Genomic DNA, 16,177 nt, shown 5'->3' with positions numbered 1-16,177 from the left:
TTGGAGTGTTGGGTACCCCACCCACAGCCTCTCATGGGTCCAGAGTACATGGGTTCGATCCCCTCCCCACCCTCCCACCTTCTCAAATTACCCTTGCCTGATATTTCTGAAATAACTTTATTATTATTAACTTATTATTATTATTATCAACTTATTATCATTATTATTAACTTTATTATTATTATTATTATTATTATTATTATTATTATTATTATTATTATTATTATCAGACATAGAATTAGAGATATTTCTATGACACATCTATGTCCCAGCTGTAAGGGCGTGATCAAAATCTATCAGAAATCTAACTGGATGGTCTATTGCATCCCTAGACCCCAGAAGAGACCCCACCATCCCATTCTAAGACCAGAAAAAGACCCTCTCCAGCATGGGGTGGTCTGTGTGCGAACCATCAGCTCTCGTATATATTGTGGCACAGAGAGGCGAAAGGTCACAGCGTGACAGCTGTGTAACAGGCCATGGTAACGGCAAGGGGCGCAAGGTAAGAGCGTGACACCTGTGTAACAGGGCCATGGTAACGGCAAGGGGTGCAAGGTAACAGCGTGACAGCTGTGTAACAGGCCATGGTAACGGCAAGGGGTGCAAGGTAAGAGCGTAACACGGCAAGGGGCGCAAGGTAAGAGCGTGACAGCTGTGTAACGAGGCCGTGGTAACGCCGTAACGACCCAACTCGCGTCCAGTAACACACGATCGAACGCTGGTTTCGTTGATATGTAACGCATTGAAGCAGAGGGGAGGGGGAGGTGGGGGGGCCTAACGTTAATATTACATCGGCTCCTGTTTCTCCTTTATTTATGAGGGGGGGCGGCCCCCCTGACCCCCCCCTAACACCCCTCCCCCCCTCTCTCTCACCTAACGCCATTACCCAAGGGAGGGAGGGGGCGCCGGCCCAGCCCCCCCTCCCCCCCCTCAACATCCTTGGCTTCACCACAAGGACCAAAATGCTGGTCAATGAGACCGGCAGACCAACTCTAACATCTGTAAGACGCCTGTTAAAGAAAAGAACTTGTGGTGGACTATATCTAACACTTGTGTACCATATCTAACACTTGTGGGGGACCATTCCTAACACTTGTGGACCATATCTAACACTTGTGGGGGACCATTCCTAACACTTGTGGACCATATCTAACACTTGTGGACCATGGCTAACACTTGTGGACCATATCTAACACTTGTGGACCATTCCTAACACTTGTGGATCATATCTAACACTTGTGGACCATTCCTAACACTTGTGGACCATATCTGACACTTGTGGACCATTCCTAACACTTGTGGACCATATCTAACACTTGTGGACCATTCCTAACACTTGTGGACCATATCTAACACTTGTGGACCATATCTGACACTTGTGGACCATTCCTAACACTTGTGGACCATATCTAACACTTGTGGTGGACCATTCCTAACACTTGTGGTGGACCATATCTAACACTTGTGGACCATATCTAACACTTGTGGTGGACCATAGCTAACACTTGTGGTGGACCATTCCTAACACTTGTGGTGGACCATTCCTAACACTTGTGGTGGACCATATCTAACACTTGTGGTGGACCATAGCTAACACTTGTGGTGGACCATATCTAACACTTGTGGTGGACCATATCTAACACTTGTGGACCATATCTAACACTTGTGGTGGACCATAGCTAACACTTGTGGTGGACCATTCCTAACACTTGTGGTGGACCATTCCTAACACTTGTGGTGGACCATATCTAACACTTGTGGACCATATCTAACACTTGTGGACCATTCCTAACACTTGTGGTGGACCATATCTAAGACTTGTGGTGGACCATTCCTAAAACTTGTGGACCATAACTAACACATGTGGACCATATTTAACACTTGTGGACCATTCCTAACACTTGAAGACCATTCCTAAGACTTGTGGACCATAGCTAACACTTGTGGACCATTCCTAACACTTGAAGACCATAGCTAACACATGTAGACCATCCCTAACACTAGCAGACCATACCTAACACTAGCAGATCACATCTAACACATGTAGACCATCCCTAACACTAGCAGACCATCCCTAACACTAGCAGACCACACCTAACACTAGCAGACCACATCTAACACATCTAGACCATCCCTAACACTAGCAGACCAAATGTGACACAAGCAGACCACATCTAACACATGTAGACCACACCTAACACTAGCAGACCATAACTAACACTAACAGACCAAATCTAACACATGTAGACCACACCTAACAGTAGCAGACCATAACTAACACTAGCAGACCAAATCTAACACATGTAGACCATCCCTAACACCAGCAGACCATATCTAACACCAGCAGACCAAATCTAACACATGTAGACCACACCTAACACTAGCAGACCATATCTAACACCAGCAGACCAAATCTAACACATGTAGACCACACCTAACACTAGCAGACCATAACTAACACAAGCAGACCAAATCTAACACATGTAGACCACACCTAACACTAGCAGACCAAATATAACACAAGCAGACCAAATCTAACACATGTAGACCACACCTAACACTAGCAGACCATAACTAACACAAGCAGACCAAATCTAACACATGTAGACCACACCTAACACTAGCAGACCAAATATAACACAAGCAGACCAAATCTAACACATGTAGACCACACCTAACACTAGCAGACCAAATATAACACAAGCAGACCAAATCTAACACATGTAGACCATCCCTAACACTAGCAGACCATAACTAACACCAGCAGATCAAATCTAACACATGTAAACCACACCTAACACTAGCAGACCATAACTAACACCAGCAGATCAAATCTAACACATGTAGACCATCCCTAACACTAGCAGACCATAACTAACACCAGCAGATCAAATCTAACACATGTAAACCACACCTAACACTAGCAGACCATAACTAACACCAGCAGATCAAATCTAACACATGTAAACCACACCTAACACTAGCAGACCATAACTAACACCAGCAGATCAAATCTAACACATGTAGACCATCCCTATCACTAGCAGACCATAACTAACACCAGCAGATCAAATCTAACACATGTAAACCACACCTAACACTAGCAGACCATAACTAACACCAGCAGATCAAATCTAACACATGTAGACCACACCTAACACTAGCAGACCATAACTAACACCAGCAGATCAAATCTAACACATGTAGACCATCCCTAACACTAGCAGACCATAACTAACACCAGCAGATCAAATCTAACACATGTAAACCACACCTAACACTAGCAGACCACACCTAACACCCCGCAGACCACATCTACCATTATAACACTTTGCCACGTAACAAGACGTAGTGACGTAACCAGAAGCGTCTTTGATCGTCACGCCAAGGGGGGGGGGGGTGTGGGTGTGACGTTACGCCATAGTAGCAGTAGGGGCCCCGCGCGCGTCACAGGCCCCCCCCCCCCGGGGGTCAGCAGCAGCTGTGGTGGTGGGGGGTTCGAAACCCGAGTCATTGCACCGCGAACATTCGCGCGCGATAGGCGAGTCTGTGTGGACCATTGTCATCTCCGTAGAAGCCACCAGCGATCGCTGTCATAGCGTATATATATATATACGCCAGCGATCGCTGTCATAGCGTATATATATATAGATATACGCCAGCGAACGCATCATAGCGTATATATATATATATATATATATATATATATATATATATATATATATATATATATACGCCAGCGAACGCCTTCATAGCGTATATATATATACGCCAGCGATCGCTGTCATAGCGTATATATATAGATATACGCCAGCGATCGCTGTCATAGCGTATATATATAGATATACGCCAGCGAACGCATCATAGCGTATATATATATACGCCAGCGAACGCCTTCATAGCGTATATATATATACGCCAGCGAACGCCTTCATAGCGTATATATATATACGCCAGCGAACGCCTTCATAGCGTATATATATATATATACGCCAGCGAACGCCTTCATAGCGTATATATAAATACGCCAGCGAACGCCTTCGTTGCGTATATATGTATACGCCAGCGAACGCCTTCATAGCGTATATATGTATACGCCACAGATGTGACGTTTTCTTCTGTGAGTCCCACTGAGAGAGAAACATTTTAGCAAACGTTTCTATGTTTTGTGAGAAAGAAATAAAAACGTTGGTTGTACGAACGTTTCCGAATCTCGTAGAAATAAGATGTATATTATTATTATCACATTTGATGGACAGACAACGTTTTTCAAACGTTTGTAAATATCACAAACCTCTAAGTTTGATAGACAGAAACGTTTAAAGTCACTCTGTTTCATAGACAGAAACATTTGCTTAACGTTTTCCAAAGCTGGCTGAGAGAAACGTTTGCTAACACGTTCCTCTTCCGTAGACAGAAACGTTTGTTCATTTCTATACTCGATATGCGAAAACGTTTGCCGTCTATACATTTAGAAACGTTTAGAAGGTATAGAAAAAAATTTTTGGTATGGTTTTCGTAGTGTTACCTGTTCCTTTGCTTTCTACTTCAAGTGTTACTTTATAAAGTGTTACTTGGTGGAGAGTGTTACGTGGTATAGTGAGTGTGTTACTTGGTAAGGAGTGTTACTTGCGGGTGAACGTTACTTACTTAAGAGTGTCACTAAGTGGTGACTGTTACTTGAAGAGTGAGTGTTACTTGAAGGGTCACTGTTACTTGGAGAGTGAGTGTTACTTGAAGGGTTACTGTTACTTGGAGAGTAAGTGTTACTTGAAGGGTTACTGTTACTTGGAGAGTGAGTGTTACTTGAAGGGTTACTGTTACTTGGAGAGTGAGTGTTACTTGAAGGGTCACTGTTACTTGAAGAGTGAGTGTTACTTGAAGGGTTACTGTTACTTGGAGAGTGAGTGTTACTTGAAGGGTCACTGTTACTTGAAGAGTGAGTGTTACTTGAAGGGTCACTGTTACTTGGAGAGTGAGTGTCACTAAGTGGTGACTGTTACTTGAAGAGTGAGTGTTACTTGAAGGGTCACTGTTACTTGGAGAGTGAGTGTTACTGGGAGAGTGAGTGTTACTTGAAGGGTCACTGTTACCTGGAGAGTGAGTGTTACTTGAAGGGTTACTGTTACTTGAAGAGTGAGTGTTACTTGAAGGGTCACTGTTACTTGGAGAGTGAGTGTTACTTGAAGGGTCACTGTTACTTGGAGAGTGAGTGTTACTTGAAGGGTTACTGTTACTTGGAGAGTGAGTGTTACTTGAAGGGTCACTGTTACTTGGAGAGTGAGTGTTACTTGAAGGGTTACTGTTACTTGGAGAGTGAGTGTTACTTGAAGGGTTACTGTTACTTGAAGAGTGAGTGTTACTTGAAGGGTCACTGTTACTTGGAGAGTGAGTGTTACTTGAAGGGTTACTGTTACTTGGAGAGTGAGTGTTACTTGAAGGGTTACTGTTACTTGAAGAGTGAGTGTTACTTGAAGGGTTACTGTTACTTGGAGAGTGAGTGTCACTAAGTGGTGACTGTTACTTGGAGAGTGAGTGTTACTTGAAGGGTCACTGTTACTTGGAGAGTGAGTGTTACTTGAAGGGTTACTGTTACTTGGAGAGTGAGTGTCACTAAGTGGTGACTGTTACTTGAAGAGTGAGTGTTACTTGAAGGGTCACTGTTACTTGGAGAGTGAGTGTTACTTGAAGGGTTACTGTTACTTGGAGAGTGAGTGTCACTAAGTGGTGACTGTTACTTGAAGAGTGAGTGTTACTTGAAGGGTCACTGTTACTTGGAGAGTGAGTGTTACTGGGAGAGTGAGTGTTACTTGAAGGGTTACTGTTACTTGAAGAGTGAGTGTTACTTGAAGGGTTACTGTTACTTGGAGAGTGAGTGTCACTAAGTGGTGACTGTTACTTGAAGAGTGAGTGTTACTTGAAGGGTCACTGTTACTTGGAGAGTGAGTGTTACTTGAAGGGTTACTGTTACTTGGAGAGTGAGTGTTACTGGGAGAGTGAGTGTTACTTGAAGGGTTACTGTTACTTGGAGAGTGAGTGTTACTTGAAGGGTCACTGTTACTTGGAGAGTGAGTGTTACTTGAAGGGTCACTGTTACTTGGAGAGTGAGTGTTACTTGAAGGGTCACTGTTACTTGGAGACTGAGTGTTACTTGAAGGGTTACTGTTACTTGGAGAGTGAGTGTTACTTGAAGGGTCACTGTTACTTGGAGACTGAGTGTTACTTGAAGGGTCACTGTTACTTGGAGAGTGAGTGTTACTTGAAGGGTCACTGTTACTTGGAGAGTGAGTGTTACTTGAAGGGTCACTGTTACTTGGAGAGTGAGTGTTACTTGAAGGGTCACTGTTACTTGGAGAGTGAGTGTTACTTGAAGGGTCACTGTTACCTGGAGAGTGAGTGTTACTTGAAGGGTTACTGTTACTTGGAGAGTGAGTGTTACTTGAAGGGTTACTGTTACTTGGAGAGTGAGTGTTACTTGAAGGGTTACTGTTACTTGGAGAGTGAGTGTTACTTGAAGGGTTACTGTTACTTGGAGAGTGAGTGTTACTTGAAGGGTCACTGTTACTTGGAGAGTGAGTGTTACTTGAAGGGTCACTGTTACCTGGAGAGTGAGTGTTACTTGAAGGGTTACTGTTACTTGGAGAGTGAGTGTTACTTGAAGGGTTACTGTTACTTGGAGAGTGAGTGTTACTTGAAGGGTTACTGTTACTTGGAGAGTGAGTGTTACTTGAAGGGTTACTGTTACTTGGAGAGTGAGTGTTACTTGAAGGGTTACTGTTACTTGGAGAGTGAGTGTTACTTGAAGGGTCACTGTTACTTGGAGAGTGAGTGTTACTTGAAGGGTTACTGTTACTTGGAGAGTGAGTGTTACTTGAAGGGTTACTGTTACTTGAAGAGTGAGTGTTACTGGGAGAGAGCATCTGGTATAAAAATATATAATCTAACGTAACACAAGATGATAATGAAGTACAGAAATGGAAGTTATTATAATTTGCAAAGTTATTCATATATATATAGATTAATTAGGATGGTAGAGAGAGAGAGAGAGAGAGAGAGAGAGAGAGAGAGAGAGAGAGAGAGAGAGAGAGAGAGAGAGAGAGAGAGAGAGGTCAAACCGGCACTGGTTTTCCATTGTATGAGGTTTTGTGCTTGAATTTACGGAGAGCAGTGCAGAAGTAGTGGCGGCTGGCTAGGAGCAGAAATGGAAGTGAAACACGGGGTCTCAAGGGTGTTAAACGGGGTCTCAGGGTGTAAGTGTGTGACACGGGGTCTCAAGGGTGTAAGTGTGTTACACAGGAGCTGGTGAGAGAGTGTGTGTGAGGGAGAGAGAGAGAGAGAGAGAGAGAACGAGAGATGAAATTCCTAATATAGAAATACCCTCTCACCAATCCATGTTTACCCTGGTTCCCCCAGACACGTGGTCCCAGACAGGCCGTCCTAGACACGTGGTCCTAGACACGTGGTCCTACACACGTGGTCCTAGACACGTAGTCCTACACACGTGGTCCTAGACACGTTGTCCTAGACACGTGGTCCTAGACAAGTGGTCCTAGACACGTGGTCCTAGACACGTGGTCCTACACACGTGGTCCTACACACGTGGTCCTAGACAAGTGGTCCTAGACACGTGGTCCTACACACGTGGTCCCAGACAGTGGTCCTAGACACGTGGTCCCAGACTCGCCATCCCAGACACGCCGTCCCACACACGTGGTCCTAGACCCGTGGTCCCTGACACGTGGTGCCAGACACGTGGTCGAGGGTGTTATCAGTGCCCGGCAAGATGGCTCTAATGTCCACGTGCTGCTGTTGTCTGTCAACAAAGACAGGAACCATTGTTACAGGCCTTGTGTCTCTGGTGAGTTGAACACGAGTTGAACATAACTTATTTCCCCCTCACGTCTGTTCTATGTTCTTCATAATGTTCAGTCTTTCCCTCCCCTTCACGTCTGTTCTATGTTCTTCATAATGTACAGTCTTTCCCTCCCCTTCACGTCTGTTCTATGTTCTTCATAATGTACAGTCTTTCCCTCCCCTTCACGTCTGTTCTATATTCTTCATAATGTACAGTCTTTCCCTCCCCTTCACGTCTGTTCTATGTTCTTCATAATGTACAGTCTTTCCCTCCCCTTCACGTCTGTTCTATGTTCTTCATAATGTACAGTCTTTCCCTCCCCTTCACGTCTGTTCTATGTTCTTCATAATGTTCAGTCTTTCCCTCCCCTTCACGTCTGTTCTATATTCTTCATAATGTACAGTCTTTCCCTCCCCTTCACGTCTGTTCTATGTTCTTCATAATGTACAGTCTTTCCCTCCCCTTCACGTCTGTTCTATGTTCTTCATAATGTACAGTCTTTCCCTCCCCTTCACGTCTGTTCTATGTTCTTCATAATGTACAGTCTTTCCCTCCCCTTCACGTCTGTTCTATTTTCTTCATAATGTACAGTCTTTCCCTCCCCTTCACGTCTGTTCTATATTCTTCATAATGTACAGTCTTTCCCTCCCCTTCACGTCTGTTCTATATTCTTCATAATGTACAGTCTTTCCCTCCCCTTCACGTCTGTTCTATGTTCTTCATAATGTTCAGTCTTTCCCTCCCCTTCACGTCTGTTCTATGTTCTTCATAATGTTCAGTCTTTCCCTCCCCTTCACGTCTGTTCTATATTCTTCATAATGTACAGTCTTTCCCTCCCCTTCACGTCTGTTCTATGTTCTTCATAATGTTCAGTCTTTCCCTCCCCTTCACGTCTGTTCTATGTTCTTCATAATGTTCAGTCTTTCCCCCCTCACCTCTGTTCTATGTTCTTCATAATGTTCAGTCTTTCCCTCCCCCTCACGTCTATGTTCTTCATAATGTTCAGTCTATAACAAGTCCGTGTTCATCTATGGTGAGGGGGGAGGGGGGTAGGGGAGGGGTTGTTGTGCAATTTGTAATGAAAATAAAAAAAAATTTGATTGATCATTATTTTGTTCATATGAGGAGTAAACAAGAACATTTATTGTGTTCAAATGAAGAGTAAACAAGAACATAACACGATATTAAACCAGGAATTGGTTGGAATGGGTTTAATGGTGAAGGATTGGTGTTGTAATGGGTTAGGAAATGGTTGAGTGATAGTGAAGTTCAATAGCTGGGGCACTAAACTGCTCTGTTCATCATCGTGTTCACTCCCACCACCATCAATAGTGTTCACCACCAGCACCATCGTGTTCACCATCGCCACCACTAGTGTTCACCACGACCCCTAGTGTTCACCACAACCACTAGTGTTCACTACAACCACTAGTGTTCACCACCACCCCTAGTGTTCACCACCACTCGTGTTCACCACCACCACCAGTGTTCACCACCACCACCACTCGTCTTCACCATCACCGTGTTCACCACCACCACCACTCGTGTTCACCACCACCCCTAGTGTTCACCACCACCACCACTCGTGTTCACCACCACCCCTAGTGTTCACCACCACCACTCGTGTTCACCACCACTCGTGTTCACCACCACCCCTAGTGTTCACCACCACCACCACTCGTGTTCAACACCACCACCACTCGTGTTCACCACCACCCCTAGTGTTCACCACCACCACTCGTGTTCACCACCACCACCACTCGTGTTCAACACCACCACCACTCGTGTTCACCACCACCCCTAGTGTTCACCACCACCACCACTCGTGTTCACCACCACCCCTAGTGTTCACCACCACCACTCGTGTTCACCACCACTCGTGTTCACCACCACCCCTAGTGTTCACCACCACCACTCGTGTTCACCACCACTCGTGTTCACCACCACCCCTAGTGTTCACCACCACCACTCGTGTTCACCACCACTCGTGTTCACCACCACCCCTAGTGTTCACCACCACCACTCGTGTTCACCACCACTCGTGTTCACCACCACCCCTAGTGTTCACCACCACCACCACTCGTGTTCACCACCACCCCTAGTGTTCACCACCACCACTCGTGTTCACCACCACCCCTAGTGTTCACCACCACCACTCGTGTTCACCACCACTCGTGTTCACCACCACCACTCGTGTTCACCACCACCACCACTCGTGTTCACCACCACCCCTAGTGTTCACCACCACCACTCGTGTTCACCACCACTCGTGTTCACCACCACCCCTAGTGTTCACCACCACCACTCGTGTTCACCACCACTCGTGTTCACCACCACCCCTAGTGTTCACCACCACCACTCGTGTTCACCACCACTCGTGTTCACCACCACCCCTAGTGTTCACCACCACCACTCGTGTTCACCACCACTCGTGTTCACCACCACCCCTAATGTTCACCACCACCACTCGTGTTCACCATCACCACTCGTGTTCACCACCACCCCTAGTGTTCACCACCACCACTCGTGTTCACCACCACTCGTGTTCATCACCACCACCACTCGTGTTCACCACCACCACCACTCGTGTTCACCACCACCACTCGTGTTCAACACCACCACCACCACCACCAGTGTTCAACACGGTGTTCATCAAGAGACTTCCGGCAGCTGGCTGCCTTCTGCTTCTCGGTGGGGTTTTGCTTCGCGCTCATCAACGTCAGCGACATCAAGCAGGAGCTGGACACCTTGTACAGCAACCATGAGTCGGCCAAGATCCTCAACATGACGGAGAATAGACTCCAGCTGGTCGAGTCCGTCGTGGAAATCGAATTTGTCGTTCAAAGTAAGTCGTTGCTTCTCTTTCCATGGGGTTTCCATACAGTCACTTGGGCTCTTTTACGAGAATAATACCCATGTTTTACGGCTAAACTCATTTAAAAGCAATAAATGTATCATAATTATGTATCTATATGATGATATTTCTCGTTATTCTACCCTCTCTTAGCTCTTGGCCATCATGAACATACGTTGCGTTATTATAAATGAGTTTCCCAAAAAATGAGAAAAATTCTTCATTTTCTTTGATTTACAAAAAATAATATCAAAGAAAACAGATCCATTTAATGGTAGACTATTTTATTTTATCAGACATTCGGGTCATCTTCATCGTGTGCCTCGTGTACTACGCCATCTACACCTTCGCCTCGCTCTTCATGACCTACGGAGCCTGCACGGTGAGGACGCGCCCTTAGCCACCCATATCTCTAAGGTCATCTCTCTCTGTCTAATCTTTCTAATCATCACATCAAACCAATTGATAAGAACGGTTCGATCTCTTGTGTATTTCGGTATCGAGGCGTTGTACCGTCGTGTTCAAGGGTCGTATGCCGTCGTGTTCAAGGGTCGTATACCGTCGTGTTCAAGGGTCGTATACCGTCGTGTTCAAGGGGTCGTATACCGTCGTGTTCAAGGGGTCGTATACCGTCGTGTTCAAGGGTCGTATACCGTCGTGCTCAAGGGTCGTGTACCGTCGTGCTCAATGGTCATATACCGTCGTGCTCAAGGGTCGTATACCGTCGTGTTCAAGGGTCGTATACCGTCGTGTTCAAGGGTCGTATACCGTCGTGTTCAAGGGTCGTATACCGTAGTGTTCAAGGGTCGTATACCGTCGTGTTCAAGGGTCGTATACCGTCGTGTTCAAGGGTCGTATACCGTCGTGCTTAAGGGTCGTATACCGTCGTGTTCAAGGGTCGTGTACCGTCGTGCTCAAGGGTTGTATACCGTCGTGCTCAAGGGTCGTGTGCCGTCGTGCTCAAGGGTCGTGTACCGTCGTGATCAAGGGTTGTATACCGTCGTGCTCAAGGGTCGTGTACCGTCGTGTTCAAGGGTCGTGTACCGTCGAGCTCAAGGGTCGTACCGTCGTGCTCAAGGGTCGTATACCGTCGTGGTTAAGGGTCCTGTACTGTCGTGCTCAAGGGTCCTGTACCGTCGTGTTCAAGGGTTGTATACCGTCGTGTTCAAGGGTTGTATACCGTCGTGCTCAAGGGTCGTGTACCGTCGTGTTCAAGGGTCGTGTACCGTTGTGCTCAAGGGTCGCACCGTCGTGTTCAAGGGTCGTGTATCGTCGTGCTCAAGGGTCGTGTACCGTCGTGTTCAAGGGTCGAGTATCGTCGTGCTCAAGGGTCGTGTACCGTCGTGCTCAAGGGTCGTGTACCGTCGTGCTCAAGGTTCGTACCTTCGTGTGCTCAAGGGTCATGTACCGTCGTGCTCAAGGGTAGTACCGTCGTGTTCAAGGGTCGTGTATCGTCGTGCTCAAGGTCGTGTACCGTCGTGCTCAAGGGTCGTGTACCGTCGTGCTCAAGGGTAGTACCGTCGTGTTCAAGGGTCGTGTATCGTCGTGCTCAAGGGTTGTGTACCGTCGTGCTCAAGGGTCGTGTACCGTCGTGCTCAAGGGTCGTGTACCGTCGTGCTCAAGGGTCGTATACCGTCGTGCTCAAGGGTCGTGTACCGTCGTGCTCAAGGGTCGTGTACCGTCGTGCTCAAGGATCGTATACCGCCGTGCTCAAGGGTCGTATACCGTCGTGTTCAAGGGTCGTGTACCGTCGTGTTCAAGGGTCGTGTACCGTCGTGCTCAAGGGTCGTATATCGTAGTGCTCAAGGGTCGTATACCGTCGTTCTCAAGGGTCATACCGTCGTACTCAAGGGTCGTACCGTCATGTTCATGGGTCGTACCGTCGTACTCAAGGGTCGTACCGTCATGTTCATGGGTCGTACCGTCGTACTCAAGGGTCGTACCATAATGCCTATTGACTGTAACCTCCCTCACTTGGGTTTAACGTCTAAAGTTCGGCATAATCGACCGAACTAGGAACACTGACCTATATCTCATCTTCGGCAGAAAACGAACTGACCCACATCTATCATCATCGGCAGAAAACGGAAAACGGGTACACAATAAACTTTCACTTTACGTAGAATAAATTACAGATAATTTATTCACATTCCAGTTATCTCTACGATGATAAGGGACACGGGGGGGGGGGGGGAATAACTGATAAACATTAGGAAAGGCAGGTTTATATGTGGTTTAATAATGGTTTATTAGATAAGCCACTAAGCTTTTAAAAACTTATTTTTTAACCAAATAAATCTATTTTCTTGAGCTATATATAAGAACTGTAGCTTTTAGACCATTCGTATAGCTTTATCTCAGCTAAAATCATTCATCATAGCTTTTAGCTGAGGTGAAACAACCCTTTTATATTAAACTCACATTGACCTTGAATGACCTAACCTCTGACCCCTAACCCCTTTTTCTTGACCTCATCCAACAGGGACTCCGTTGCCTCCTGTTGCCCTGGATCGCGTTGGAGCTGGTTCCGTTGGCGTTGCAGCTAACAGTAACCGTTGTCCTGTTTATGTACGGACGAGATGACCCGACCTTATCTAAAGGCGGTGTGTATATCATCTCTGGTCTCCTCTCCATCATTAGCTTCGGTAAGGCCTTTCTCCCCACCTTCCTCTCCCCCTCCTCAACACACACACACCCTCTCCCCCCTCCTCAACACACACACACACCCTCTCCCCCCTCCTCAACACACACACACACCCTCTCCCCCTCCTCAACACACACACACACCCTCTCCCCCTCCTCAACACACACACACACCCTCTCCCCCTCCTCAACACACACACACACACCCTCTCCCCCCTCCTAAACACACACACACACCCTCTCCCCCCTCCTCAACACACACACACACCCTCTCCCCCTCCTCAACACACACACACACCCTCTCCCCCCTCCTCAACACACACACACACCCTCTCCCCCCTCCTCAACACACACACACACCCTCTCCCCCCTCCTCAACACACACACACACCCTCTCCCCCTCCTCAACACACACACACACACCCTCTCCCCCCTCCTCAACACACACACACACACCCTCTCCCCCCTCCTCAACACACACACACACTCAACACACACACACACCCTCTCCCCCCTCCTCAACACACACACACACCCTCTCCCCCCTCCTCAACACACACACACACCCCTCTCCCCCCTCCTCAACACACACACACACCCTCTCCCCCCTCCTCAACACACACACACACCCTCTCCCCCTCCTCAACACACACACACCACCCTCTCCCCCCTCCTCAACACACACACCACACCCTCTCCCCCCTCCTCAAACACACACACACACCCTCTCCCCCCTCCTCAACACACACACACACCCTCTCCCCCCTCCTCAACACACACACACACCCTCTCCCCCCTCCTCAACACACACACACACCCTTCTCCCCCCTCCTCAACACACACACACACACATCTCTCCCCCTCCTCAACCACACACACACACACCCTCTCCCCCTCCTCAACACACACACCACACACACACACACACACACACACACACACACACCCCCCTCTCCCCCTCCTCAACACACACACACCACCCTCTCCCCCTCCTCAACACACACACACCCTCTCCCCCCCATCCACACACACACACACACACACATCCTCTCCCCTCCTCAACACACACACCTCTCCCTCACCCCCTCCTCAACACACACACACCCTCTCCCCCCTCCTCAACACACACACACACACACACCCTCTCCCCCTCCTCAACACACACACACACACACCCTCTCCCTCACCCCCTCCTCAACACACACACACACACACACCCTCTCCCCCTCCTCAACACACACACACACACACCCTCTCCCTCACCCCCTCCTCAACACACACACACCCTCTCCCCCTCCTCAACACACACACCCTCTCCCCCTCAACACACACACCCTCTCCCCCTCCTCAACACACACACACCCTCTCCCCCCTCCTCAACACACACCCCTTCTCTCTCTCTCCCTGTGCAAGGGGTCAAAGGTCAACTGCTATTAAGAACAGGGCAATTTGAAGGGGGGGGGGGGCAATAGGCATATTGCATAGGGGTGGGGTGAGGTGGGGTGGGGGAGAGGGGGGTTTTCCCCCCTTCAAGTGTTACATATGGGTGTTTGTGAGGGGGGAGGGGCCCCCTCTGTTACATGGGGGGTTTTGGGGGGCCCCTATGTTAAGTGGGTGAGGGACCTCTGTTAAGTTAACCATGTGTGTCCTCTCCTCTCTCCCCGAGTTAACCACGTGTGTCCTCTCCTCTCCCCAGTTAACCACGTGTGTCCTCTCCTCTCCCCCGGTTGACCACGCGTGTTCTCTCCTCTCCCCCCCCCCTTAACCACGCGTGTCCTGTCCTCTCCCCAGTTAACCAACTGTGTCGTCTCCTCTCCCCCCCAGTTAACCACGTGTGTCCTCTCGTCTCCCCCCAGTTAACCACGTGTGTCCTCTCCTTTCCCCCAGTTAACCACGTGTGTCCTCTCGTCTCCCCCCCAGTTAACCACGTGTGTCCTCCTCTCCTCCAGTTAACCACGTGTGTCCTCTCCTCTCCCCCAGTTAACCACGTGTGTCCTCTCCTCTCCCCCAGTTAACCACGTGTGTCCTCCTCTCCCCCAGTTAACCAAGTGTGTCCTCCTCTCCTCCAGTTAACCACGTGTGTCCTCCTCTCCCCCCCAGTTAACCACGTGTGTCCTCCTCTCCCCCAGTTAACCACGTGTGTCCTCCTCTCCCCCCCAGTTAACCACGTGTGTCCTCTCGTCTCCCCCCCAGTTAACCACGTGTGTCCTCCTCTCCTCCAGTTAACCACGTGTGTCCTCTCCTCTCCCCCAGTTAACCACGTGTGTCCTCCTCTCCTCCAGTTAAACACGTGTGTCCTCTCCTCTCCCCCAGTTAACCACGTGTGTCCTCCTCTCCTCCAGTTAACCACGTGTGTCCTCTCCTCTCCCCCAGTTACCCACGTGTGTCCTCCTCTCCTCCAGTTAACCACGTGTGTCCTCCTCTCCCCCAGTTAACCACGTGTGTCCTCTCCCCCCCCCGTAGTGATCCACGTGTACTGGTGGCTGTGCCCCGTGGCCGAGTACCAGACCCTGGGGGAGGAGACCCCGGTGGAGACCCTGGTACCCCCCAGCCACCCCATGTACCCGACCCTCCTCATGAAGTACTAGTCACCAACCCACACGCCCTACACCGCTCGTGGCCACTCCTACTGCACCGCTGTGTGGCCACTACTACAACAGTCGTCTGGCCACTACTGCAGCGGCTACACCGCTGTGTGGCCACTCCTACTGCACCGCTGTGTGGCCACTCCTACAGCAGCTACACCGCTGTCTGGCCACTTCTACAGCAGCTGCACCGCTGTGTGGCCACTCCTACAGCAGCTACACCGCTGTGTGGCCACTTCT

General features: G+C 48.5%; 1 protein-coding gene across 1 annotated transcript; it reads left to right on the top strand.

Moving 5' to 3' along the window:
* Positions 1-7,658: 7,658 nt before the first annotated feature.
* LOC139758995 (uncharacterized) lies at positions 7,659-16,069 on the top strand. Its single transcript, XM_071680876.1, has 5 exons — positions 7,659-7,858; positions 10,526-10,700; positions 11,006-11,091; positions 13,192-13,354; positions 15,816-16,069. Exons 1-5 carry the CDS (start codon positions 7,784-7,786, stop codon positions 15,938-15,940), a joined length of 624 nt encoding a protein of 207 aa, XP_071536977.1. The 5' UTR covers positions 7,659-7,783; the 3' UTR covers positions 15,941-16,069.
* The last annotated feature ends 108 nt before the right edge of the window (positions 16,070-16,177 follow it).

This window comes from Panulirus ornatus, chromosome 32, assembly GCF_036320965.1.
Source record: "Panulirus ornatus isolate Po-2019 chromosome 32, ASM3632096v1, whole genome shotgun sequence".
Lineage (NCBI taxonomy): Eukaryota > Metazoa > Arthropoda > Malacostraca > Decapoda > Palinuridae > Panulirus > Panulirus ornatus.
This window is presented reverse-complemented; position numbering and strand designations above follow the sequence as displayed.